Source organism: Chlamydotis macqueenii, chromosome 6, assembly GCF_036417535.1.
Source record: "Chlamydotis macqueenii isolate bChlMac1 chromosome 6, bChlMac1.mat, whole genome shotgun sequence".
NCBI lineage: Eukaryota > Metazoa > Chordata > Aves > Otidiformes > Otididae > Chlamydotis > Chlamydotis macqueenii.
This window is the reverse complement of record NC_141561.1, coordinates 1,699,122-1,724,867: the sequence shown is the minus strand read 5'-3', so window position 1 is coordinate 1,724,867 and position 25,746 is coordinate 1,699,122. Positions and strand designations below refer to the sequence as shown.

Sequence of the window (25,746 nt, the reverse complement as noted above, 5' to 3'; positions counted from 1 at the left end):
AAACCCAGGCACGCCGCGATCAGCCGGCACCCGTCTGTGCCCGCGGCTGGGCTGCGTTCCGCTCGGGCGCTGCGGGCTGCTCCGCTGCCTATGCATTTGAGCGTTTAAATGTAAATCGAGAAAGTGAATTTTCAGGGTTAGCAAAACACGGGTTTAAAGTCTCAGCGGGCTGTAAGTGGTCCTGGGAGCCCCAAGCGCTGTCCACTCGCTACGGGGGACTCTGCGACAAAGCCGCTGCCCACGCTTCCGCAGCTTCCCTGATTTGGACGTGAGACACCGCTGCGTACGCAGAATTGCGAGTCCCTTTTGGCCAAACTCAGTATTTTTCCCCGCTACGTGACGGGCAGTGAGCAGCTACCACGCACTCTGCGAACAAACACCGATGTCGTGCCGCACTCTGTCCCGAGCACCCTGCAAATCCGGCATCACCTCCCTCAAACACGTCCTGCTGAGCACGGCCCAGCAGCTGGCGCCAGCACTTTGTACTTCAAATGACTACGGCAATCTCAGAGCAGTCCCAAGAATAAGAGCCGCGTAACCGCCCAGCAGGAAAATACGCTGCATGAATCAGACCTGTGGGGCTGTCTGCGCTAGTACAGCTGTCACACTGGGAAAGAAAGGCACGGGAAAGGAAGCTGAACTCTAAATCGGGCTTCACGGAGTTTTTGCGAGTGCACACGTTGCTTAAATCCAACAGGCAGCAGGCAGCAATGCTTCACCAGTGCCGTACAGAGTATTTCAAACTGGAAATAAATACTAGTAGACACTAGAAGACAAGGTTTAATAATCGATAAAAATGTACAAAAATATTCCCGTCAGCGAGGTTCCCGCACGCGTACCGCAGCGGCCGCGGCTTGTCACCGAGCAGGGCTGGCAAAGCAAACTGGCCCCAGGCGACCGACAGGCAGAGACGGGGCGCCCGCTTCTTCCCTCTCCCTCGGTAAGGGACCTTCTGGAGGCGGCTGCTGCCGAAGCTGGTGGCACAATCTCCAACAGGTTTGTAAGGCAACACACAGAGATTCATTCATAAAGGGATTTTAAAGTTTTTTTCAAGGGTGCTGCTGTGACAGGGAGCACCCTCTGCTGGCACCGCAGCGAAGGGCCCTTCCCGTCCCCGCCAACCGTGCTGCCAGGCCTTCCAGAATTTACTGAGAAAACACGCTCCGAGCCGGTGCTCGGACACAATCGCCAGGAAGTCAAGGCTTCTGCTTCGTAAAAAAGCTCAACAGCAGTTTGGCCAGTGCCACAGTTCACAGGAGAGCAATTCCAATATCTGCGAGTTTTTTTGCAGTACAGATCAAGAAGAGGATTCGTTACTCCCCTTTCATTGCCTTCCCCTTTCCAAAAATAATAATAAAAAAAAAAATCCATAAAACAAATTAAACCACGAGAAACTATATTAACAATCTCTTCCTAAAAGTGAAATTTTATCTGCCTACGTCGGCCAGGAGAACCCCGTTGCCACCTTTCTAGGAAAAGATCGTGCTGCAGCGATGCTTCGCGAGAAAGGTGCCAACGCCGCCCTGGGCCTGCAGCCACGAGGCAGCGAGCGGGGAGCCGCCTGCCGTGGCGGCGTCCCCTGTGCAGGGCTCCCTCCTGCCAGCAGGCCCAGGACACACACAGCTTTGCGCTCCGAATCTCACTCCCTTTTCTACGTTTGATGCCAGGCCCGTACTTAGAGAAACTGGGATGTATGGATGTGGTAAAATTAAAACCCCACTGTTATTTCAACAATGGAACTCAGGATAGCAGAACCCACGCCCTGAATTAGACATCGGTTTCTTTTATTATGCCGCAATGTAAACATATTTGGTATAAATAACGTTCTCATTGATCTTCATCCAGTTGTTCCAAAAGAGTCCTCCTCTGTTTTTCCAACTCCCCCTCGCTCAGCTCGCTGCCGGAAGTATCCCAGTTCCCCTGCGGAGAGAAGCACGGTTAGCGGGAAGCAGGATTTACCTTCGTGCTGGCCCCAGCGGTACCCTCACAGCACAGACGGCCGCTCGGCGTCGCGCTCCGGGGCCCCGCGAGCGGCGGCAGCGGCCGGAACGAGCGGGGAAAGCGCAAGCTGAGCTGAGATCCTCCTGCGGGCTGCCACTGCTCACTCACACCTGAGTTCACGTTCCCGACAGACAATGCGCGCGTTAGGCCACGTAACTGGCTTTCTCAAAGGCGCCTGGAGGCCAAAGCAGCTTATTTTAAGAAGATAATATAAAAAGCAGACATCTGCCCTCCTGTGTCCGCTCGGAAGGCGGAACACGCGGGGCGTTACCCAGAAGGACGCCACCACCACAATCCAAATAACCAGAGCGAGGCAAATAACTCCCCCAGAGAGACCTCAAAAGAACGGTAAGAAGTCGGTATTTTTCATTCAGACACCTGCATCTGTCTTTGAAAACGCTGTTCTAAGAGAGCAGGGCTGCAGTCACCAGCACGCTGCCACAGGGCGGCCTGAAAAGCGCAAGGATCGGGGAACTTGGCTCCCCTCACATTTTTTTCCGGTGTCAGCCTCTAAAATTACTGCATGAACACTGCTTTGCCACAGCACGGACCACCCCTCAGCGCTGTCTACAAATGACGTGCCGCACTCATGCTCCACACCAGCGAGCAACGGCACAGAGCATCCGGTCAGGCAGTAATTTCACACATCAGTAACAAAACACGAAATGAGGGCACAGGATCCGTATGATGAAGCTCTGCTTGAACGTTGGGTCCTTTTCATACACAAACGGAACTGGAACATAAATAAAGCTGCAGCACCCTAAGGGACATCTATAAAGCCTGCGTGCCGCACTACAGCACCCCATGAGGCCCAAAGCGCTGGAGAAAAAAGAAACAGGGAAGCTTACAGAATCTTTTCCAGGCCGTTTTTTAGTAGGAGATTTATGTTTTGATTCAGATCTTTGTCTAGCTCTATCCTTTTCGCTATCTCTTTCTTTTTTGTCTTTTTCTCGTTCAGTATCAGACTCTGGTGAATCCTGTGTAAATAAAGGGGAAATAATTAAGCATTGACATGAAATATGTTAAATATTAATTTATAGAATACCCACACCTCAGAGAAGTCTGACTTCATTTCAGTGTAGGCCACATTAGAAAGACTGCTTAATGCGGCTACTAATTAAACACATCCATGGCAGAAGTACTGCAAAAACACGACTAAAGCGACTGGAAAAGAAAAGGAGAGAGGTTTGTTCAACAGGGAAGAACTTTCACCACTCGCGGTCCGTGCGGAGACGGGGCACGCTGGGTGCCACACCAGGAATCTCTTCTGTGCACAAGTAAGATCTCTGCAAAGGGCGAAATCTGGGAAACGTTTGCTGTTTGGCCATACTCGAACAGTTTAACGCTGCTGCGCTCCTGCTGCACTGGTAACCGTTGTGGGGGATTCGAGGGCACGACTGGCTTTATTCCACGTCACCCCGTTCGCGTTGCGGCCCTTCAGCACTAGTACCTCACTGCACGGCTGACAGCTCATACCCTCCCTCCTTGCGAGCGCCGTTCCCCGAAGGGCACGGCTAACTGCTCAGAAGTTACAGAAAGCAGCTGGATGATTACAGGAGCCCGAAAAGGATCACTGATAGCCTGAGGTGTCAAGGTGGCCAGCAGCCAACTCAAAAAAGTTAACGGCACTTACAGACTTATGTCTTCTCTTCTTGCTTTTCTTCTTGTGTTTTTTTGACTTCTTGTAACTTCTCTCTGCACAAGTATGGAGAAACAGGAATACATCAATAAAACGATAAAGACTCAGCAAAGGAACAGTAACATTAATTTAAAAACCAAACCAAACTATCTCATACCAGATTCTGCACTGGAAGAACGCTCAGAAACTGATCTAGATTCTGAACGCTGCCTTTTCTTCTTCGAGTGGCTATCATCATCCTCAGACTCCGAGCCCTTGAGATACAAAACGTCGAGGTTAGGAGGCGGCAGCATTACGAACAGTTACAGAAGTAGAATATAAGACATCACGGAACACCTTACCGAACGGGAACGTGATCGCTTCCTGTGATGTTTTTTAGACTTTTTAGAATGTTTCTTGTTCTTTGAATGATGATGCTGACACTCGTGCTAGGGTACAAGAGAAGGAAAACGTTATAATTGGTCTACAGGACACAGCAAGGAACTGTAACGATGTTTCTTATCATCTACAAGGCATCTACAGCTAGCAGAGGTTAAAAAAATAAAATACTGCAGGAGTTCTATTTCCACCTTCATCCCATTTTGAATGGAATCACGGCAATAAACAGTTTTTCTAAAATAAACCAGGAAATTTTGATGTTAACTTCCAGAAATTCTTGTCAGGAAGTAGATTAAAAGACCAACCGTGTATCAAACAATACCAAGTAACTTCAATGTGTTTCTTCAGTTCCTTACTTTTAAAACGAGGTTTTAGTATCCATTAATTTTAGGTAACGTGGACTGTCCACTGTAACAGAAATCACTAGAATTCTCTTAAATCTCTCTCTCTTCCCACACAATTTAATAATCAGTCAGCTAATATTTTTTTGGTATATGTTCTAACCAGGAAAAAGTAAAGTAATCATTACCTCTAGTACATGCATGAAATCTTTAAATATTCTTTTTCTTTCAGACTCCAGAGTGATGTCTTCAAACGCTGACTCCTTCACAAATCTATCTCTGATCTGTAGAAAAACAGCAATTAAGTACTAATATGAAATACAGCCATTCAGAAATAAAAAAAAAATAATACTAATTAAAAAAAAGTTTAGCCTTGTGACAGTACAATGGCTTTTTCGACTGGAGAAATAATTTTTTTTTTTTTATACCAGCTTCACAACCAAAACCGTCTTCAGCAAAACGGTAACGGTAGCAGATGGAGGCAGGCGGAGTCAGACTGTTTTTTCCTGCACACGCCATTTAAGCCATGCGGGTTGGTTAAAGCACGCATTCTTATATAAGGTATACTTTGCGAGGAAAGGTTTTTAAAGGTTATCTTACCAGAACAAAGTTAGAGGCTTTTAACTAAGCAGAGTGCTTTATCTCTGCTTAAATGAAGTCTGGGGGCTTTGTGTGATCAGTTTTTTTTCCTGGGGGAGCGAGGGATGTTTTGTTGGTTGGGTTTAAGGCTTTTTTTGGTTTTGTTTTAAATTGTATTGAAACAAAAGTATCAACAGAATGAAGACATTCACCTCAAATTTCAAACCTTACTGAATGACAGGACAACTTTTATGGGTTTAAGTTATATAAAAACAGAAACACTGAGAGCTTAGAGAATCTAGGTTTACTTAAAAACGCATTAGCAGGCAGCAGCCTGCTAAACGGATTTGGAAGGACTTTCATGCTGAAGTGATGATACATACATCTTCCCAGACAGCGTCCAGTTCAATTGGAGGAGTAGCTTGCTTCAACATACTCTTGAAGGCAGACTCTTTCCGCTTCATTTTGCGAGCTTCTTCCTTTTCCCTCTCTCTTTCACGGGCTTCTGCCTTTTCTAGCAGCTGTACCAAACAAAAGTTGTAAGATCATTTGAAAAATATCAATACAGAAGGCTAATAATTCAGTTTAACAGGATTTTTGGAAAGCCCAGTGACAGTTCACCTTTAGAGTTTTCTATTAGTCACTTGGGCGTACACGAAAATCAACCAACTATTTTTAAAGCACGCAACTGCTGTTTCTCAAACAGAATCTAAAATAGTTACTACATCATGCAAGTCAGAACGACAGAAATGCACACATTAAAAGAAAAAACCCATAATGAGAAAAGTTACATTTAAATGAGAAAACACTACTTAATTCCTACCACGGAATGTCTCAAGTTGAATGTTTTGAATAAAGATATACCTCTGCAATCTTTATTTTGGGAACTGGTAGCAGGATAAGCAACTCTAAAGCACATTTCTCTCAAATATTATGAAGGTAACAGCAATACAGTGAAGATAAGTGCCAGTTCTTGTTTTTACATGAGATTTCATATTGTAAGTTTTCAAACATTCCTATAAATTAATACTCACACTGTTGAAAGCCAGCTTGATATTTCCTGCATCTAAAGTAGTAGCTCTTTTAGTTGAACTGATGACCGTAACGAAATCTTCAAAAGAAGTATTCACTTCAACCACAAATCCTTTATCCTGTAAGAAAATAGTTTATTTGGTATCAGGCAAGTCAGGAACTCTCACTTCAGCGCTAATGCACATGACATTAACACAATGTGAAATCCCACCTCCCAGCAGCAAAGAGTTCACTGGAATGATACATTCGGCATTAAAAGAAGCAGCCATATAACGGAGCGTTCTCCCCTCTCACCTTTAAGATATCTTTTATTATCTTCTTTTCATCATGGTAACGCGCTTTCAAGTCTTCAACATAGAACTTGAAAAGATCAAGTGCTGTTGATCCTGATGAAAAAACTAGATAAGTCAAAAGCTAGCTCTAATACAAGAGCTGCATTTTTTCAGGCATTTAGAAAATAAACAAATAACCCTGCTCTTTTCTGCCCCAGATCCAAGACCTTTACCTTACCGCCTACAGGGCTGGAAGAGACAGCATTCTTACCAGGCTGACCAAGCATGTTGGTGAATCTGATGTCAGAGCTTATGGTTGGGTACAACTCCATCCAGGAGGACATGGAATGTAACTGTCCATGCTCGTGCAGTTCATCTAAAAATAGCTACAAAATACAAGCAAAATGGAAATTTGTAGTCACTCACCATACTTTTACTTGGCTAACAGCTGGAATGGATACTCTCGAGAACAGGAATTCCATTTTGGTTAAAATGTGATTGAAAAAGTCTTTTTTTTTTACATTATTATTTGTTCCTGCCTTCCTCCACCATTTACAATGTTCTAATTGCATGACCTTTCCATTCAAATCTATTTCCTCTTACTTTCCCCTGCTCTTGCAGCTTTCTGGCACACAGACATATTACACAGCAGACAAAATGCTATAACACTGATAACTGATGCATTATATGCACCTGTCAGCCACTCTAAGAAATAAAAAAACCCATATAGAATATCCAATCACATGACATGTCCAGGATAGAAAAAGAAAGTCCACCAACCTGAAAAGATTCTCTATTTTTACGCTGCCGTCTTCTTTCTCTTAGCAAACTTTTCTGTTTTTCCTCTTCCTCCTCTTTTTCCAGTGCCCTGATATGTTCCTCAAAACAGATCAGTGCATCCTCCTTATCCATGTCTAGCAACAGATAACAACAGAGCGATAAAAGTAAAAATTAGGTATTTCTTTCCACTAACTGTAGAAAGCTTCTACTTTGAGATGAAATTCTTCAAATTTCAAAAGCTAACAACTACTAGGGCAGTTCAATCCCCACGAAAGGTATCCTTTGCTTTATCATCAAGATTAATCAGTAATGGTTTTGAAGCTGACATTCATCTCTTAAGACTGAAACAAGACAGGTTCCTTCACACAAGCTGCTCGGCAGCTGTCACAGCGGCTCTGGACTGGGCAAGAGCGAGTCGTACACTACTAAAGACAACTCCGTTCCCTCCTCCAAAAGAAACACAAACTTTTTACATACTCTGAAGTTCCTCATCTTCTGCAAATGTAGGATTGTCCATCAGATACTGCTGAGCCTCTGACCAAGTAGTGCAGTAAGTGACGTTAGCCATGTTATCCAGTATGTTCTTTAAAGCTTCCCAATTCCTCTTCCGTAACTGTTTGGCTTGCTCCTGAGGAGAAAATGCATTTTGTTGTTGTTGTTAAATTTGAGGTTGTATAGACAAAAAATACATGACTCCAAGTTTGTTCTCACAAAATTAACATTCCATTACACGCAAAGCAATGTAATGCAATTTGGACCTACATACAATTTCTAAACACTATTATCGCTTGGATCCACAGATAAACCATTTCAGTACTACTACGTAACTCTGACTGTTCCTGACAGGTGGGAAAAGCTGATCAAAGGCTGCTCACCTTTCAGAGATACTGCTAGGAAACTGCCAGTAAATTCAGTAAGCTGTCGGTGCTGCAACAAGGTCAAAGGAAACACAGCTTTCTGTAACAAGCCCATGATAGTTTCATCCCTGAACAACACTCAGAACTGCACTGCTTGCAAGATTTCTTTACTAAGAGGTATAAACTAATTTACAGATAACAAGTTAAAAAAAAGGTTTGAAAGAAAGTTACCTTCTCTTTCTTTGACAGAAAAAACAAGACATCTTCATAAATTTCAAGACGATCACGCTCAGATATCGCATTCCAGACTTCCATCTCCCCAAACATTTGTTCAGCTTTTCTGTACAAAACAAAGAAAAAGCAAAAAATCATTTATTGGTGAACACTGACTTAAATTGTCCCACCGGCTTACGGTAACAGCAATGAACTCTGTTTTAAGTAGTAACCCTTTTGTACGACATCTCCCTTATTCTCTCCCTTGGGAAACATCTTCTGTGACACCTTTCTATCTCTTATAAAAAAGGGAAATGGTTAAAAATTAAAGCTGATGGCACTATGCACTTCTCTCCACAGAAAGAGAAGTTCACCTGCAGTGCGTTACATTAGTACTTTTATCTGAGGGCTAGCACATGTTCAGGTCACTGTTCTAGCAAACATGACATGAAATCAGATGTATGAAATTTTCAACAACAAGCTTGTCAGATATACTTCCGTTCGCCCATGAACCTCCAGGAACAAGCTATCAGAACTACTTTGTTCTGAATGGCAGATGTAATACAAAACTCCTCAGTGTTCTCTTTCATTCCTATTTATTAGAAGCTCATCCCGTTATCAGCACATCACTCGAGATGTTTTTTGCCTGTGTCTTAAATACAAAAGTTTCATTCAGAGCCTTTTCCAGGTTGATCACATACAAAGGCTAGCATTCACCAAGAGCAAATCAGCAAGATGTGATTATTAACTTGGCAAACTAGTAAAGGCCGGAACTTCACTCAATATTGGTCTTACTTGTATCTTGTTGTGGATGTCATCTTTTCGTGGTTTTCAAGAAAACGCTGGAAGGATTCTTTAGCCTCTTTGTATTTTGATCTTGCTTCTTCTTTCTCTTCTTTTTCTGTTTGAACTTTGTAAGCATTGAAGGCTTGCTTTTTTTCACTTAATTTTGCCAAAGCACTTTGTATCAAAGAAAAAAGAACACAACAATGTCAATTATGCAAAAGGGAATTAAATTAGAAAAACAAAACCAAAGAAGCAAAAGATAAAACAGATTTGAACAACTCAAATTTTTGAGACAAAACTAAATATCATCTAAATGGTCAGTCATCGCTCTGTCTCTCCCTCAGGAATTAATTGAAGATCATTTATCAAAAGCAATAAAAACAAGCGCTTACTAATAAAAGTAGTTAATAATGAAACACAAGCTCCTACCATGCTTTCTTTCAGGGTGCACTTACACATTTCACATTACAATACTTTTTTATCACTGGTATAAACCACTTTTCTGCCAATGCTTACAGCAGCCATTCATCTCAAAAAGTAACCTAGAAAGTCTTCAGCTCCGTCATTGTAAATGCGTGCTTTTAGTCCCAAGAAAATAATATAAATAGCAGAGAACACAACCAACAACTGCCACATCTTTTCCAAGCGAAAAATTAAGCCTAGGACTTGCATTTCTTTATCTAGTAAAGGAACCAAGTTCCCTGACAATGGCACATTTTCAAAAATGCAGAAATATTGATTATAACCAAAATTTACATCAGTAAAGTCAGACCACCTAAAATGGTATTTGTGTAGAAACGCAGTGAGGAAAGAAACAAGTAGTACCTGTATCTCGGATCATTAATGATCATTTTCATAGCTTGCTCCCAAGAAGCGTTGGACGGTACTCGCTGTGAAGACATTAAATCATTAACTAATCAGATATGGAATCAACATACAAGGACAGAATCCTTGAAAAATAGCTCTTCGAAAAAAAAAAAAAAAAAAAAGCACTAGGCTTTTGAGGTTAAGGCTTTTGAGGTTTGAGGCTTTGTCACTTTTTTTTTTTTTAATTTTATTAACAGTCAACATGGAAAGCAAAACAAGGTACTTTTGGGATTCTTGCCATTTCTACAATAAATTCTTCTGGAAGTTTGTCTACTATACAATTATATTGACTCCATAAGCAAACTACAAACAGATCTCATACTCTGAGGGAAAAATCAAAGCCAGTCTCATTTTACTCCCACTTCATCTCCACCTTTAAAATAAAGTTTAAAAAATTGAGGGCTCAGAAAATCAGGCAACACTTTTATTAGAAGCGTACCTCACTGTCAGACAAAAATACTGGCAACCATAATTTCCACAACGTTTAAATACAGTTTTAGAGTTATTACTTCATAGGGAAGAAAACTGTGTCTTTAAACCACGCCAGCTTATGGAAACACACTGCATACTAAATCTAATTTGTCCTTCTTCCGTATGGACCTCTGCACTGTCTGTCTCTGAAGCATCTAGTGAAGCGGTCTGTCAAACCACTCACCGTTCCAGTCTGAATTTTGGACAAAGACCAGATTACAAGTTTGCATTACAGTGTGAGGATCACGTAAAACGAAGAAAATAAGAAAAAACTGAACTGAGAGCCCCGATGAAAACTCAGCACCTGCCCACTCACCCAAAGAGCTGAAAACAAGTTTAAATTGTCTATTATTTTCACTGTAGCATTCTTTTCCCTCATTTCCTGTCTAGTACAGAAATTCTCTTCCACAACAGTGAGAAATTCTTCACAAAAAAAAAAATCTCGCAATTTCTGGCAAATGCAGTTTTAACGCTGAATAAAAGCATTAAGAATAGTTGACTGAAATACCTTTTCTTTTAACAGTTCTTTAAATGCTTGCTTTGCTTCTTCCTTTGTATTCCATGTATAAGTTTTTTTAACTGGTTGGGCATCGTCGTCCTCCTTCTTTGAAGCAGCGCTACATTTAAAAAAAAAAAAAAATCAATAATTTTATTATTTAAGCATTTTTTCCTAAGTTAGAGCCACTGAAGAATCATAAACCACCATAATCCGATAGAATGAGTTTTTAAAATAGGAACTAGAAGAAAAATAATAATGCTACATACGCTAAACACCACAATTTGTACAAGATTTCTCCTTACAGACACCATAGACAACTGATCAAAAAAAGCAAACTATTTCAGAAGAGTATTATCACTTATGCAATTGGCTACCTGCTCAAGATACCTAGAAGTGACTAATAAAAATATAATGCTGAAATTTAGCAAGAATATTTTTAATGTATTATATAAAAATATAAAGAGGAGTGCCTAAAAATCTGCCTCTTGCCCTTAATTATCTCCTGCTGGCTGTAATCCCCCACAGTGTGTGTTTTTTGTTTGAACGATAAAAATAATGAGCTATAATTCTCCACATAATCAATTCTCCATTATTAAAAAACAAGGGATTTCATTTCTGGTGGAAGAGATAAATATCTATTTAGTATTGTATTTTCTTCTAAGGATAGTGAATTGCACAGAGCTATGGAAGAGGAAACATACAGAGTAAGCATACAACGTTCCTCAGGAAAACTCTTACAGCTATCAAAAATTTATGAAGTGTCTGAGGCACAAGTGTTCTCTGTAGGGTTTAAGAGTTTTGGGGGAGGATGTTAATTTTTCTAAAAACAGATTTAACATTCCTTCCTCTCTTTCTTACTCACTCTTCTCTGCTGCCATCCATTCGTGTTCACGTTTCACTGAACAAAACTGCTAACTGTCAAAGAAGCCTGGCCACCTACAACTGAAGATAAACCAGATCCCAGAAGAAACACAGAACTGCAGCAACGCCACATGCTTTGTAATTTCACTTACTCTGCTGAAGCCTCCTGCTTGGAAGAGTCATCTGCTGCGTTAGCTGCAGTTTCTCCGCTCTGTTCCTGCGCAGCGGGCGCAGAAGTTGCTTGTCCCTGCTCCTCAGCTGCAGCTGTGCCAGTGCTCTCACCTTCTGCCACAGAAGCTGCAGCAGATTCTGCGTCGGAGGCTGCTGCCGCAGACGTAGTGGTGGTAGTAACAGCCGCGGCAGTTTCAGCAGCGGTCGTGGCTGTGGTGGTTGTGTTTGTTGCTTCTGCTGCAGCAGCTGTTGTTGGAGTTGATTCGTCAGGCTTTGTGCTACAGGTATGAAAAAACAGGAGCAGTCACATACCAGCACGGGACAACTTAATGGATTAGGGAAAGCTGCAGTTTAAATAAGTGAATAAAGTAGGAAATAAGAGCTTTAGGTCTAGTTACAAAGACCGTGTCTCAGAAGAACACATAACAATCTTAGCTCAGAGAAAGGAAATGCTTTACTGAAACTGTATATCTATGTAGACCAATCACAGTTAAAAAGATATCTAGAATATAATATTTGAGGTTTTATATATTAAGCCACTATTTGAAATGAAAAGCTGCAAGGAGAATGTTTTAAGATTCATGAATTAGACTTCGTTTTAAAGAAACAATAGTCAGCCTAAGGTAAAAAACATTAGCATGCCACTAAAAACATACCTGTTTTCTTCAGCTTTAATCATTGCTAGAGGAGAAAGGGGAAAAAAACAATCAAAATATAGCTTCAAAAATAGTTCACATATGCATGGTAAAAAGTTACTGGTAATGTGATTCAATAAAAGCAAAGCTTTAAATATTTTTGTTACTACCAATAATTTTAATTCACAAACCCTACTAAGTCCCTACAAGTTCCAAAGGATTGCTAGCTAAGTGAGACTCAGACCCTACAACAGCCCTAAAATGAAGGCAGACTGGAAGCACTACCTATTGCCAACACAGAGAGCATGCACACAGCCCTGCACCAGCCACAGCATGTCCCATCCTAATCCAGTTCCTGCTCAGGGACACGAGGGGGAGCTGCTGCTGCTGCTACTAAATAAGGAAATAACGAAGGGTGTAACACAAAAAGGGACGGTGGTGCGGACACAGGAGACAAGACTGCTCCACCGAAATACCAGACTGCATTAACTCTACTACCTACAGCTTATTTCAGCAGATTTCATTTCTAACAGAAGTGTGATGCTATGCTTTGATACCATTTTTTTTTGCCAAAAGTCACGCATATGCACAGCTTGCAACTCACTGCCCACTCTCCCTACTAATTTTTCTTAACATTACCTTCAAGATCCTCAAGCTCTTTGGGTTTTGCCCAGCGCGATTCCTTTGTTTGGGAATTATAATAGTAGGGTTTTCCAGAATCGGATTTATACTCTTTCCAGGGACACTTCGACAACAATTGCTAATGGATAGAAAACAGAAACACAAAAGCAAACTTACAACGGTGTTTTAAAATTAAAAGGATAGCTAAAAGTGAGCCAGAAACACTATGCCAAGAAATAACTTAAGGATCAACGAATATTAAGCATATATTTCCCAAGGAAAATCCTCCTTAGTGATAAACAAACACATTAGTTATCTAAATATTAAAGAAAGTAATCTGCCTAATAAAAAAATTTTATCTAAAAATTGATGAAAACTGTTGAGTTTTGTCCATTTTGCAGCTTCCAGTTCCAAAAACGTAAGGAATGTGATATAAACATTTTTGGCCACATTTTTTATTTTAAGAGTGTGCTCCTATCAGGATAAGGAAAAAAAACAAACAAACCAACCAAATCTACTGGCACAGCTATCCTCCTGCACCATAGTTATGGTTGTAAATTCTTGCGTGCACACGAACTCACACAGTACAGTAATCTTTATCCGAATTTCGTTTACCTCAGCAGGTGTTTTGAGATCATCCGGCTTCTCCCATGTCGACTGCTTTGTTTCAGTATTATAGTAATACGTTCTTCCATCAGGCGATTTGTGTTCTGTCCATGTAGATTTCTAGGAAAAATACAAGACACCATTAAAGACAAACAACAATCACTGATGGAGACACTATCAGAAGCCAGTAAAGCGTTAAAATAGAAGTGGAAAGCTGATAAACCTGTTTAGAGTGCTCTTCACTAACAGAACTGTTGGTTGTGGCAGTTTGCTGGGCTGCACAAACTACGGGATGCGTTGTCTGAGGGCGAAACAAAACAGAGCTCTGAAAAGACATTCTGGTTAATATTTGTTTTGCATTTGCATGTGTATATTAAACATACTAAATAATTCAGCAGCAAAGGAAAGACAGCAAGCTGAAATCTAAACAACTACTTTGTGACACGAGCTATTAAGTCTCTGTAACACCCCTCCCACTGAGCAATCCAAAGCAGCCAATTACCATTAGAAAAGAAAGTAAAAGCGAATGTGATCGGGCCCTAACAACTGCAAGTGAAAGTCCTAAGACCAACTTGCTTCAAGAAGATCCTGATTTCAAGAGTTCAGTGTGAAATCAGGACTACCTTCCCAGTGCTTTTAATTGGCAGTTTCCAGGCATGCTTCCAGATGAGCTGCCTACCTCAATACAAAGTTAAGATACACAGCACCAGTTGTGTGCCGGCAGCTGTTTCCCACCTGATGGAATGGTGGAAGACTACTAAAAATCACCTAACGAATTAAGTTTGGCCTGTAAGCCACCATCCTGCTTACAAGTTCAACCTCGGTTAAATCACCTTCCATGCAACCTACTCAATATTTATTCCTACCTAAGCTACTCAATTATGCTGTGTTCCCACAAGCATGGAAGGAGACACTAAGAAAAGCAGATTTCAAATAATGTCAAGACATCTGGGCCTGGGGGAAGTTAAGCTAAATTACCAATGAACAGCAAAACTGACGAAGTGGTGATAACCATCCTTTTGAGGTTACTGCTTTATATTCTTCAAAAAATAGAGTGAAGTTTTCAAAATTATTATGGGTAACTATATAGGCTATTCTCTTTTTATTGTTAAAGTGTTTGGTAACTCTCAGTAAGCTGACAATGCTAAAAAAGGTTCCAATAAATCACACGGGACCGAACAATAGCAGAACCTTGACCTGGCCTCTCCCGCTAAGCACAGGTTCACCAAGGAACAGTGATGAAGACTTCACCGTTGCCTACTGAATTCTGCTATACACATTAGAAGCACCAAAGCAAAACAATCATTAATATGTAACAGGCAAAAAGTTACCCAAATTTAAGTCAAATAAAAATCTGCTTGTAAACTGGTCACTGATATGCAAGGACAAAAGGGGAAAAAAAACAACAACAATAACCCCCCCCCAAAAAAAAACCAACACAAAAAAAACCCCAAACACAGAAAGAGGAACAACTTTCAGTCTTCTTCAGTGCAAATAAAACCCTAATGATCTAGCCCAACACTGCGCGGATTTAAATCCGAAACCAGTGAGCTTTAAAGTAACATAGGTATGGAGGCTAGTATTCACTTGCTGCTCAGGTAGGGCAACAAAACCTAACAACATCACAGGAAACATCTCATATTGCTGCCCCGCACACCAGAAGTACTAGAAACAAACAGACTGCAATGCTCAGAAATTAGTGGAAACAGAACAGAAAAGACACCTACTTTAGCTATTAATTACTGACAGTCTGTAAGCGAAGAAGCTCCAGATGAGAAGAAAAATAAGAGACAACGTTTTCTTTTAAACCTGTAAAGCCATGCATACACAACACCACCCTGCCATTACGATCTGTTAGAATTTTGGTTTTCACATACCTGAGTTCCAGGAGGTGTTACACCTAAAAAAATAAAATAAAACAAAACAAAAATTTAAAAGGGTTGGTTGCTTTACTTTTCTATATAAATACTCCTATTAATCCATGTTTGAAATAAAAAAAAAAAATCTGGGAATCAACGAAGATGTCAGTAACTGATATGCTACATCACATTTTACAGAAAAGTTCTGCTTGTTTTTTTTAACTACTTCACCTAATTCTGCTGAAATATTTTGAAATGGTAATAAACTGTTTATACTTACCTACTTGTGCATCCATACTGTTCACCCCTGGCTGTAGAAACAATCAACAGACATTTAAGTATATCAATAAATACAGTACATATCCAAACAAGAGTTTTCAGCAACAGAATGCTCTACTGCCTCAAATACAGATTCCTAGCTTCCCACCATCCCTTTAATTATTACTGCTCCTTAACTAAGCAATTAAGAACATCACGATACTTTTCAGAAAGGCAATATGTACAATAAACTACCCCAGCGGGTCCCTTGCCATAATTCCAGTACCCATCTTTATCTCCCAAATGAGTAGGTGGGGAGGAAATTTCTGCTGATGTAGCTTAGTAGGCTTTTAGCTCTTACAAATACTCTTCTTGAAATTCTTTCAAACTAAGGAAGAAGATTAACAGAATTTAAATAGAGTTTTCCCAATCTCCTTTTTCTGTGGGTAAAAATATGGCCTGCATGCTTATCTTTTGCTAGGGTTTATCTTTCAGCTCTCTTCTACAAACTTTACAAAAAAACTCCTAAAGTAAAAAAAAAGCAAAATCTGATAAAAAGAGAAATGATATCAGACCAATTATGTTTGGTATTATCCAACAGGACTAAACCAGGTGAATAACCAACAGAACGCAGGCCTTTAAAGCGCATTCTGCGTATTAAAACGTTTCACCTACTCTGTGCGTGCATGCGTCTGTGAGTGTTCAGCACTGTCAGTCGAGCAAGGCCGTAATGAAATTTGCGTTTCCAGTCAATAATCCTTCTGACACGTTCCTTTTCTTCTGCCTATGTACTGCAAGAGCACTAATCTGGCTAAAATAATCACTTTTAAGAATGACACCGGTTCTGATCAGCTTTCTGGAAGCAAACACTTCTGTAGCTCACAGAACAGACAGTGAACCTGCACAGGAGCGGTCTGAAAGACCTCCACACTCGGGTGAAACAGTCAAGACCAAAGAGCTCTGACATCAGCACAAATCATTCAGTTCGCCTCAGTGAGCGCCCGATTGTATTTTGCACCTGGAGAAGGTATTTTCCATCACAGCCAAAACTATTAACAAGTCCTTGAACTCACAAAATTTACCAAGCAAATCATCAGGGCTGCAAAGAAGGTCACAATTTTTTACTCATCTACGAATTATTTTAAATTAGGAAGCAGTAAAATCATTCTTTTATTTCTGAAACACTTTTCAGGCTGTGGTACACGTGATAGCAGAGAGGTACACGAAAGCTGCCGTGACAGACAAATGCCTTCTCCTATACACGCACAAAGGTCTGAGCTCCTGCTAGCACTGCTGAGAGGGTTTAAGGGCAAAATTAAAAGCTGGAGCCCTGTGCTACTTCACCTCCTAAATACCACATAGCCACAGACTAAATGCAATCAGAACTTATTCCCAGTCCAGTATTAGAAAACCAAATGATCTGCCTTCTTGCCAAAAGACGTAAAAATATAGAGTAGAACTCAGAATTAGACTGACTTTAACGCTGATCCCTCCCTCCTCTTTTAAGTTTCTTCTGGCCATGGCATTTTTAAGATTCTTCTCTGAAGGTCTGAAATTCTTTCAAAATTTTCCATCATCACCACTTGTCAGAAATTCGTAACTTCTGGATGGGAAATGGACAAAAATCACTAACATCCTTCCTACTCAGTAGCTTCCAAAATATTTAGCGCATTAGGAAGCAGCTACATGAGCACAAGAACTAATGAAGCATGGTTCCCGAGAATTTTCCTAAGGACTTACTGACTCTTACTGAAATTACACTAAGGCTGTGACACACACTCAACATTGCATTAAAGAGAGAACAGCAGTGAGAAACAAACTTGTAACTAACAGGCAGATTCTGCAGTGTCTGACAAAGCCCAAGCACTAGACTTGAGTTTTTCTCCACCGTTAGGATAATTAACATCCCTCCTCCGGTACGAATTCTCAGTCACCTAGTACATGTAATTTTCTATCTTTGTGATTTTTCTCTCATTTCTCAGGGAGTGGATGGACTGCTTAACGCATCCACACGGCATATTTAGTAGATGAATTAAAGATCTCTTTCAGCAAACCTTTAACGAAAAAAATGAGTATTAACCAATTGATTCTTTAAAATAATCAATAAAAGCAGTAGCAAAGGTTTTGTGCTTAGCACTACAGAAAAAGTCAGAGTTCTACAAGGATGAAGTCTGACTTGGGGAGGTAGTATCTGCACGGTAAGAAAATAAAAAAAATAATGTACTTCTAAATTTAAGTGGAAATAACTGTTTTTCAGTGTATCAACTACAATTACTTTAAATCTCAGAAGAGATTAAGTTAACAGGAAAGAAATTTAGCCTTTCCCACTTCAGAGAGACTTCATCTGTAATATCTGTTAACTCTTCCCTCTCCATTTCCACCCAAATACCTTCTTCACATCTTTTACCGATTTCAGCAAACTTTACTCAAGAGCTCAAACGCGCTGAGTTTCAGAAACTTCTAGGAAAAATCAGATATATAGTGGTCAGACAATCAGCCCGCCCTCCAAACAGCCAGAGCTCACACGGGTTCCTGCCAAGCTACAAGCAGGTGTGGGATAAGGGAGGAGGCTAGGGGTGTGGGAAACACTGTGGGAAGCAGAATCCAGAGAAAAAAAAGAGAAGGGAAAAGCAGACACAGATACAGAGAAGAGTTCAAAGACTGTTGAAAATCCACAGGATACCAAGCATCAGTAGCTCCACCTCTTGCAGAAACCTTACTTTTCACAATAACTCAAGAGCTAGATCAAACTTCACTGCAATTACCAATACCTTTTTCCTAATCCAACTCAAGAAAACGAAGGCATACCCATGCTGAAGTAACAACAGCAACTGACACAAAGACCTTTAAAAAACCAGAAAAGTTAGTTAAACTCACCGGAACTGTGGGCTGCATAGCAGCCTGGGACATGTGAGACATCATCATTCCAGGCATCACCGACTGCATCATTCCAGGCATCTATAAATAAACAGTATTTCAGATATATTTCATGATATTTTAAACATAAAATATGAGGATTTTTATATTTTTATTTAAAAATAATTACTTCGTACTAGTTTTTAATCCAAAAAACTCTTTTAAGCACTTGTCAACAAGAAGTAAGATAGGTTTGTAGAATTCTCATTCCTTCCACTACACTCCTACAAAATGGACATTAGGAATAACATGTCTACACTATTCCAAAGTCTGATAGGAAATATTAATAAAGACGATCATTTAAACTACAAAAGAACATCAGCAAATGATAAGTTGTGTGATCCGTCAATAAGCTATTACTGAAATCCTAAGTTAAAGCGGGGAAAATAAAGGCTGGGAAAGATTTCTGCAAAATTCCAAGTCCATACAGAACAAACTAAACAAAGGAAAGGTAAACTCAGAACTTAAGATGAGTTCTGCTCACACTTTTTGACAACTTCCAGCCTGTCTCCCTTTCTTCGTACCTCACAAAAAGGAAGAAACACTTTACAGGGACACTAGAAGAATGAATTTCTGCAAACAACTTCAAGATGAAGACAGCTACTAAACTTAAACATCAACGCTCTAAAACAGTCCTGAACCATTTTTTTAAAGGTCTGGAAAAAAAACCATTAATATAGACATGCAGTATTACACCATGCCACAGTGTGAACTCGGTAATGGCGACATACCACAACACAGAAACGAAAACTCTGAGTCTAGACTTGTACCTGAGTTTTTTGAGCGCCCAATGAGACCGAAAAACCCCACAGAACTGCTACTCAGATAAGCTAGCTTTTGCTCAAACACTAATGCTTATAGTCTCAAAGGGACAGGTAGGCAGAAGTTATGCCTCGGTGAAGTGATGCACTGAAAACATGTCAAAAGTACTACTGAAAGTGTTCAATATGTTGCGTGGTTCCCATTATTTTTGCTGATCCTGGCTTTTAAGAACTAACAAGCCATAAAAAGGCAGCAAAATGAACAAAAAATGTAATCTAGGTCATTACGAACATGAACTTTTGGCCACTCACCCCAAACAGGTGTGGAGAAGTCAACCCCCTTCAACCTTTTGGTCATGCCCCTTTACCTTTATTGTCCTTGGCAGGCTGGCCAAGTGACCCCATCCCCCTGTATCTTCAGGGAGCACCAGGTTACCACTCTCCTCATCTTGCATCTCGTGCGGAGAGAGGGATATGTGGTAGGGCTACTGCTCCACCCTCAAATCCACAAGGTTTTCTTGGGAGGGTGAGGGAGGAAGGAAAGACTGGAAGGCGGCCCCTCCTATTCCTCGCCATCCTGTAGAAGCAGGAGAAGAAAGCACTCTTGCCCCTTGCAACTAAGGGGGCTCTCAGCATGTGAAACTTCTTAAAAGCCCTGGCTCAGGTCCTGAAGAAACTCTGCGCTCTGCTCAGTTTCTACGTAACACTAACCCAAAGTCAGCAAAGGAAAAAAAAAATGGGAAGGAGAGCTAATTCTTTTCCAAAAGACCTTCCTCTGAATGATGCTGACAGGAGGCTGTTGCTATTCTCCATGCAAAGTAGTCACCTGTCCTACAGGGCTTCACCTCAGAAAGGAGGAAACAAGACACAAAACATGCCCCCCTGCAAAGCCTCACAAATGAACCTCCGATATCTGCTGGAAGGAAGAGCTTATCGCTCAAGGAAACAAGACAACACGGGCTGACATTTCCAGCACAATAGTTCAGGTGTGAGAATATCATCATCGTGTCCCATCCTTCAGCCGCAGGGTAACTGCGCCTCTCATCCGCTCTCCGTCATGCCATTTATCTTCAGGTTTTGGCTCTACATCTACCAGAAAGTCCCGAGTTCTCTACATTGCTCACTAAAATATTAAAGATTGAAATAGTCAATACACGAGAGAGAGAGCAGTGGAACAGAAGCTACAAAAGACCTGTTAAGTAGAGGAATAAAATAGAATTGCTACTGAAGTTTCTAATGAACACGCACAAAGGCTCACGCTAACGGTCAAATCCTCCTCATATTTTAGAACTGCGTTACTCCTACCAAGCCTTTATACACCAGGTTAAAAAAAAACCAAAACAAAACAAAAACCAGGAAAAAAACCAAGATCCATGCTCTATCCAAGGTAACTGCAAAGGAAGACAGCCAGCACGAGGTGCCAGCACGACCCTGGGGGCTGCTCTCAAAGGGTTAATATTTCTTGCCATCCTCTGTCTGCTCTGGTCTGCTCTAACCCTCTGGTTTAGTCGATGCCACTCAGTTTCTACTTATGTAAACCATCACCACAAGCAGTACCACTAGAAGATTTATTATATCCAGAACGAGAATTGTTTCTTTTAGGAGTTCAGAATTTAATCAGAGAGAACATGGGAAGGGATCTTTGGTTACTGAAATAAAAAGCTTTGCCCAATGTGATTCCGGCTACCCGTCAAGCCATGTTCACGCCTGTCAGTCTGAATGGCAAAGATTATTTTTCAATCACACGACACCAGCAACAGCAGTTTATTCCACAGAACTGTAAACCACTCCCTAGGATTCAAGAAGGAATCCTGCAAAGATTCAAATCGTAATTATTTCTTCCCTTGTATCTCCCTATAATTTTCATCCATGCAGATATAACAGTTGGCCAAGAATTAAAAACCCATGAAGTTCTCTACCATGACTACCTCTGAAAAGAGCCGTTACTTTATGTTTCTTGTACGTATTAGTAAGACACCCTTACTTCTTCAAAATCTAAAGAAAACTACCAAAAAGCTCTAAGAAAAAGCAGATTCTGGATTCGTACCTATGGCTATTTGCAATTAAAGTTACACACGAGGTGTCTCAACTACCAGTTACAAATGAGAAGAGTTTCTGCACGGATGGGAACTGTGGCACAGAATACCCCAAGTTATTAACCTCACCAACACTTACCTACCTCAGGGATTATCTGGCACCATTATGGGAAGAAGGAAAAAAAAAAAAAAAAGAATCTTGTAGAACTGCCTTACCTGCCCCATTGGTGGTCCTCCCATGGGTGGCATCATCTGAGGCATCATTCCGTGCGGAACCGGCGGCATATTTGGCGGTCTCTGACCCATAGGGTGCATTCCCATGGGAGGATAGTGTGGCATGCCTGGGTGTCCCATCTGAAAGACAGCAGCAAACAAGAAAAATCAGCACGAAGCCAAAAAACCCCACAAAAGCATTACTGACATAAACATGCTCAGCAAGGAACTGAAAATTATTTGGGCAATTTCTGTTCAATACTGCAAAACAGCAAGCGAGATCGTTCACTCTTTTAGGTCCTCTAGAGCCAGAGTTAATCATAATTAACAAATCCATTTAAAATTTCAAAACTAACATTCAAATGGAAAAAAAAAAACCAAAACCAACCAGGAATGCAACTATTTCTGTACGCTCTTCCACCCAATTATGATTAACCCAAGAAACCTCGTAGTACAAGAGTCAATCAGAAACAAAACACCTTCCTCTCCTGAAGTTAAAGTCTGAAACAGCCTCTACACTGCCTGCCACCCCTGTCTGCGTTCTCCTGAAAACGTCAATCCTGCTGCTGTTCTAATACTTGCTACAGTCACACTGCTAGTACAAAAATGGATACGGGCACTTTTTCCTGGTTTTTTTTTTTAATTACAAAAATATATTAAGAGCTTTCTATTCTGCTCATAAGCAACAGCTCTAAGAGTACCTTAGGACAAACCCTGGAAACGTTTTACTTTGAAGAATATATAACTTAAATACACACATACAGAAAGGCGTTAGAAAACTGCACTAGTTTGTTAACAGGAAAACTACTCTTAAGCAAAATACCATTTTGGAAAGGTCCTTAGCAGAAAAAAAAAAAGTTATTTTTGATAGGTTCAAAGCCAAGTTTTCTATGATTTCTTTGTACCAGCAGACTCTCTGAAGCTGGGAGTGGGTGGCTCACACAAAGAAATAAAAAACTGGGCAAGCGTGAAACTTCCGGATGCAATCCTGGATCCGCTGCCGCATCCTGGAGCCTGACAAGCCGCGCAGTGACAGCCGGCCCGTTCGCCGCCTCTCAGATGCCGCCCGAACAACCCGAGGCGGCAGAACAGCGTCTCCTCAGACCCTCCCCCGAGCCTCACCGCGGTTTTTCCCCCTTTCCGAGGGACCTGTCACCCGCCTGCCGCCTGTCACCAACCAGCCCCCGCCTGCTGGGGGGCTCGTACGTCGCGAAGGGCACCGGCTGAGCTTCCCCTCCCCTCCCCTCCCCTCCCCGCCCCTCCGCCGCACACCCACTCCCGGGGCTGGACGCGCCGCCCCCGGAGCCGGAAGCCCGCCAGGCCGCTCCCCCCCCCGCCTCACTTCACGCTACAAAGAGGAGGCGGCTCCGGCCCGAGCAGCCCGACGGGGCCGGGTGGGCACGGAGGCGCGGCCCGGGCCGTTCCCCCCTCGACCCCCGCCGGAGCCCCCCACTCACCATGAGGGAGCCGCGGTCGACGCCGCCGGGCCGCATCGAGGGGCTCAGCAGGCTGCCCCCGCTGCACCTGCCAAGAAGGCGCCCTCTGAGTGGCTGGCGCGACGAGGGGCCAAAGGGCATGAGCGGCTCGGGCTCCCCGCGGGGCGGGAGCAGCGGGGCCAGCAGGCTGACTGGCTTCCCGGCTGGCCAATCCGGACGGCCCGCCAGTCGGGTGCTCTTCGGCGATTGGTCCGCGGCGGAAGCTACGGGGCGGACGGCATCCCCCGGCGTCAGCTGCATGAGGGGAGGGGGCTTCGGCAAGGAGAACGGGAGCGGCTGCGGGGAGGCGGTGGCAGCCGCCGCCGCCGAGTCCGCACCTGACATCTTGGCCGCCGGCCTCGCCGCGAGGTGCTCTTCTCCGCCTACTCCTCGCGTCGGCGCTCGGAGCCGCTGGCGGGAGGCAAGGACCGGGCGGATGGAGAGAGGCCCCGCCTCGGAGGAAAAAGAAAAAAAAAAAGGCCGGGTCAAACCGGAGCCGCGGCGGCGAGTAGAGGAGGCTCGCGGCGAGAGCGGGCCCCTGCCGACGGGTGGACGGGGCGCGGGCCCGGCGGGCCGCGGAGCTGGCGCGGGAGGAAGCGGCTGCGGCGGGGGCCGCGCAGAGGGAACGCTGGGAAAGGGCTCACGTGGGCCGGGGGCGGAGCGCTGGGGGCCGGGCGGCGCCACGAGCGTCGGAAAGAGAAGGGGGGGAAGCGCCCAGCGCGTTATTCGCCAGCAGCTCAAGTGAATCGGGAGGGGCCAGCCGCTCTCCCCTCCGCCTTCCGGCAGGTGGTACGTGCCGGCCCGGAGGCCGGGCCTCATTTTCCTCCCCCCTCCGCGTAGGTGCGGGTTGGTACGTGCCGAGCGGGGTTTTTGGAGGCGCGCGGCGGGGCGGCAGCGCCTTCCTTGTCCCCCGTCCTGAGCGCGCGGTGGTAGGTGCCGGCTGAGGAGGAAGCGGGAGGCGCGGGGCGGCCGCCATGGCGGGGGCTGCGGGTCGGGCCGCTGCGAGAGGGGCCGGAGGCGGCCACGCAGATGCTGAGGGGGCTGGAGCAGCTCTGCTGCGAGGCCAGGCTGGGAGAGCTGGGGCTGTTCAGCCTGGAGAAGAGGAGGCTCCGGGGAGAGCTGAGAGCGGCTCCCAGTGCCCAAAGGGGGCTGCAGGGAGGGTGGGGAGAGACTCTTCAGCAGGGCCTGCTGGGACAGGACGAGGGGTCATGGTTACAAAATAGGAAGAGGTTTTTCTTTTTTCCACTGAGGGTGGTGCAGCACTGGCCCAGGTTGCCCAGAGAGGCGGTGGATGCCCCATCCCTGGAAACGTTCCAGGCCAGGTTGGCCGGGGCTCTGAGCAACCTGATCTGGTTGGAGATGTCCCTGCTCCTGGCAGGGGGGTTGGACTGGGTGGGCTTTAGCGGGCCCTTCCCACCCAAACCCTTCTGGGATTCTTCAAGCACTGAAGCCTTTGGCCTTTTACAAGGAGGCTCACGGGAAAAACCTGAGAGGTTTCATCCTTTTCAGGAATCCCATTCCTCCCCTCAAATGAGAATCGAGTAGGAGAGGCGAGGTTGGGCAAGGTGTGACAATCCAAACGTGTTGATGCTTTCTCGGATTCTGTGCAGCATTTTTATTTAACCTATATTTTATGAGTAAGTTTTTTAAAAAATAGATAGTATAATATGATGGAATCGGTAAGGATTCAAGATAATAACCCCACCATACTTCCTGTTTTTTTTTTTTTTATTTAGATAATATAAACCAAGTTTGATAACTTGGCTTGAACCAACAGACTGTCTTAAACATCAGTTTTGCCCTGTTTCTTTGTGTTTTTGCTTTCCTTCTACCCTCTGTCCTGCTTCAGATCGGAACGTGCCTTGCTGCCTCAGTCCTGCAGCAGTAACTGTCCTGGTCGCTCTGCCCCGTTCGTAATCTGTGCTCAGATTCAGTGCTGGAAATGGGGAGAGAAGGGGAGGGGAAAAGGCCAGAAGAGAAGAGCTGAAAATTGACCCAGTGTTAAAACTCACTGTACCTTCAACTGGAATTAAATGTAAAAATGTAACTCTTGGTTTTCAATAAAATGATAAGAACTGTGTAAAACTGGTTTATTGTTGTTTTTTTTTTTTTTTGCATAGGTTATGTAGGTAGCTTTTCATAAGAATATATACACCTACTGAAATGGTTTTGGTGTGGAGGAAGGAGTTAATTTATAAATCAAACTAAAAATTGTACAATGTATGTCTTTTATATATATATATATAGAGAGCGTCAACTCCATGTCTTACGTTTCAGTATCTAACTTGCAAGTAGAGGTGAGCACAAGATATACCTTTTTGTAGGTGTTTGAAGTCTCTTGCAAATGTGAATCTTCGGATTTAATAGCGTATGAGGTTGTTTTGGCTTGGTTTGGTTTTTTTTTTTTTGATACTGCAAGTAAGTGTTAGCTTCTAAATGGGAAGCATTTTGGATGGGTGCCTTGCTGCTGTCACTTAAGAAGGTTGGTTAAGAGTAGGCGTAAGTTCTAGTAGGATTTGTGTAAGATGGGATCCTGCGCAGATCCAAAGTTGTGATCTGTGTGACCCTGCAATGGGATCATCCCGCCGTGGTGATACTCGTGTGGTGGAACTTGGAAAT

The 25,746-nt window shown here is 43.0% G+C and overlaps 1 protein-coding gene across 4 annotated transcripts; it reads right to left on the bottom strand.

The window, feature by feature from the left end:
- Positions 1 to 764: 764 nt before the first annotated feature.
- Positions 765 to 23,592, bottom strand: PRPF40A (pre-mRNA processing factor 40A). 4 transcript variants are annotated; one of them, XM_086750468.1, is made up of 26 exons: positions 23,110 to 23,592; positions 21,656 to 21,793; positions 18,604 to 18,684; positions 15,749 to 15,779; positions 15,487 to 15,509; positions 13,833 to 13,934; positions 13,619 to 13,729; positions 13,022 to 13,142; positions 12,404 to 12,428; positions 11,729 to 12,025; positions 10,725 to 10,833; positions 9,704 to 9,768; positions 8,888 to 9,052; positions 8,111 to 8,219; positions 7,500 to 7,650; positions 7,023 to 7,156; positions 6,514 to 6,628; positions 6,265 to 6,368; positions 5,973 to 6,089; positions 5,322 to 5,459; positions 4,548 to 4,643; positions 3,982 to 4,068; positions 3,798 to 3,894; positions 3,635 to 3,696; positions 2,850 to 2,978; positions 765 to 1,920 (listed from the first exon to the last, which is right to left on the bottom strand). In XM_086750468.1, exons 1-26 carry the CDS (start codon positions 23,470 to 23,472, stop codon positions 1,828 to 1,830), a joined length of 3,063 nt encoding a protein of 1,020 aa, XP_086606594.1. In that variant the 5' UTR covers positions 23,473 to 23,592; the 3' UTR covers positions 765 to 1,827. The 4 variants fall into 4 exon arrangements, with proteins under 4 accessions (XP_086606594.1, XP_086606596.1, XP_086606595.1 ...); XM_086750470.1 differs by having other exon boundaries at positions 13,833 to 13,910; XM_086750469.1 differs by having other exon boundaries at positions 1,766 to 1,920; positions 6,265 to 6,356.
- Positions 23,593 to 25,746: the final 2,154 nt, after the last annotated feature.

Excerpts from the sequence above, each read along its gene's own strand:
- PRPF40A (XM_086750468.1), bottom strand. The coding sequence starts at position 23,472 with ATGTCAGGTGCGGACTCGGCGGCGGCGGCTGCCACCGCCTCCCCGCAG. Across the intron at positions 13,143-13,618 it reads ATCTCAAAACACCTGCTGAG|CAATTGTTGTCGAAGTGTCC; the intron begins GTAAACGAAATT and ends TCTATCCATTAG. Across the intron at positions 4,069-4,547 it reads ATTTCATGCATGTACTAGAG|CACGAGTGTCAGCATCATCA; the intron begins GTAATGATTACT and ends CTTGTACCCTAG.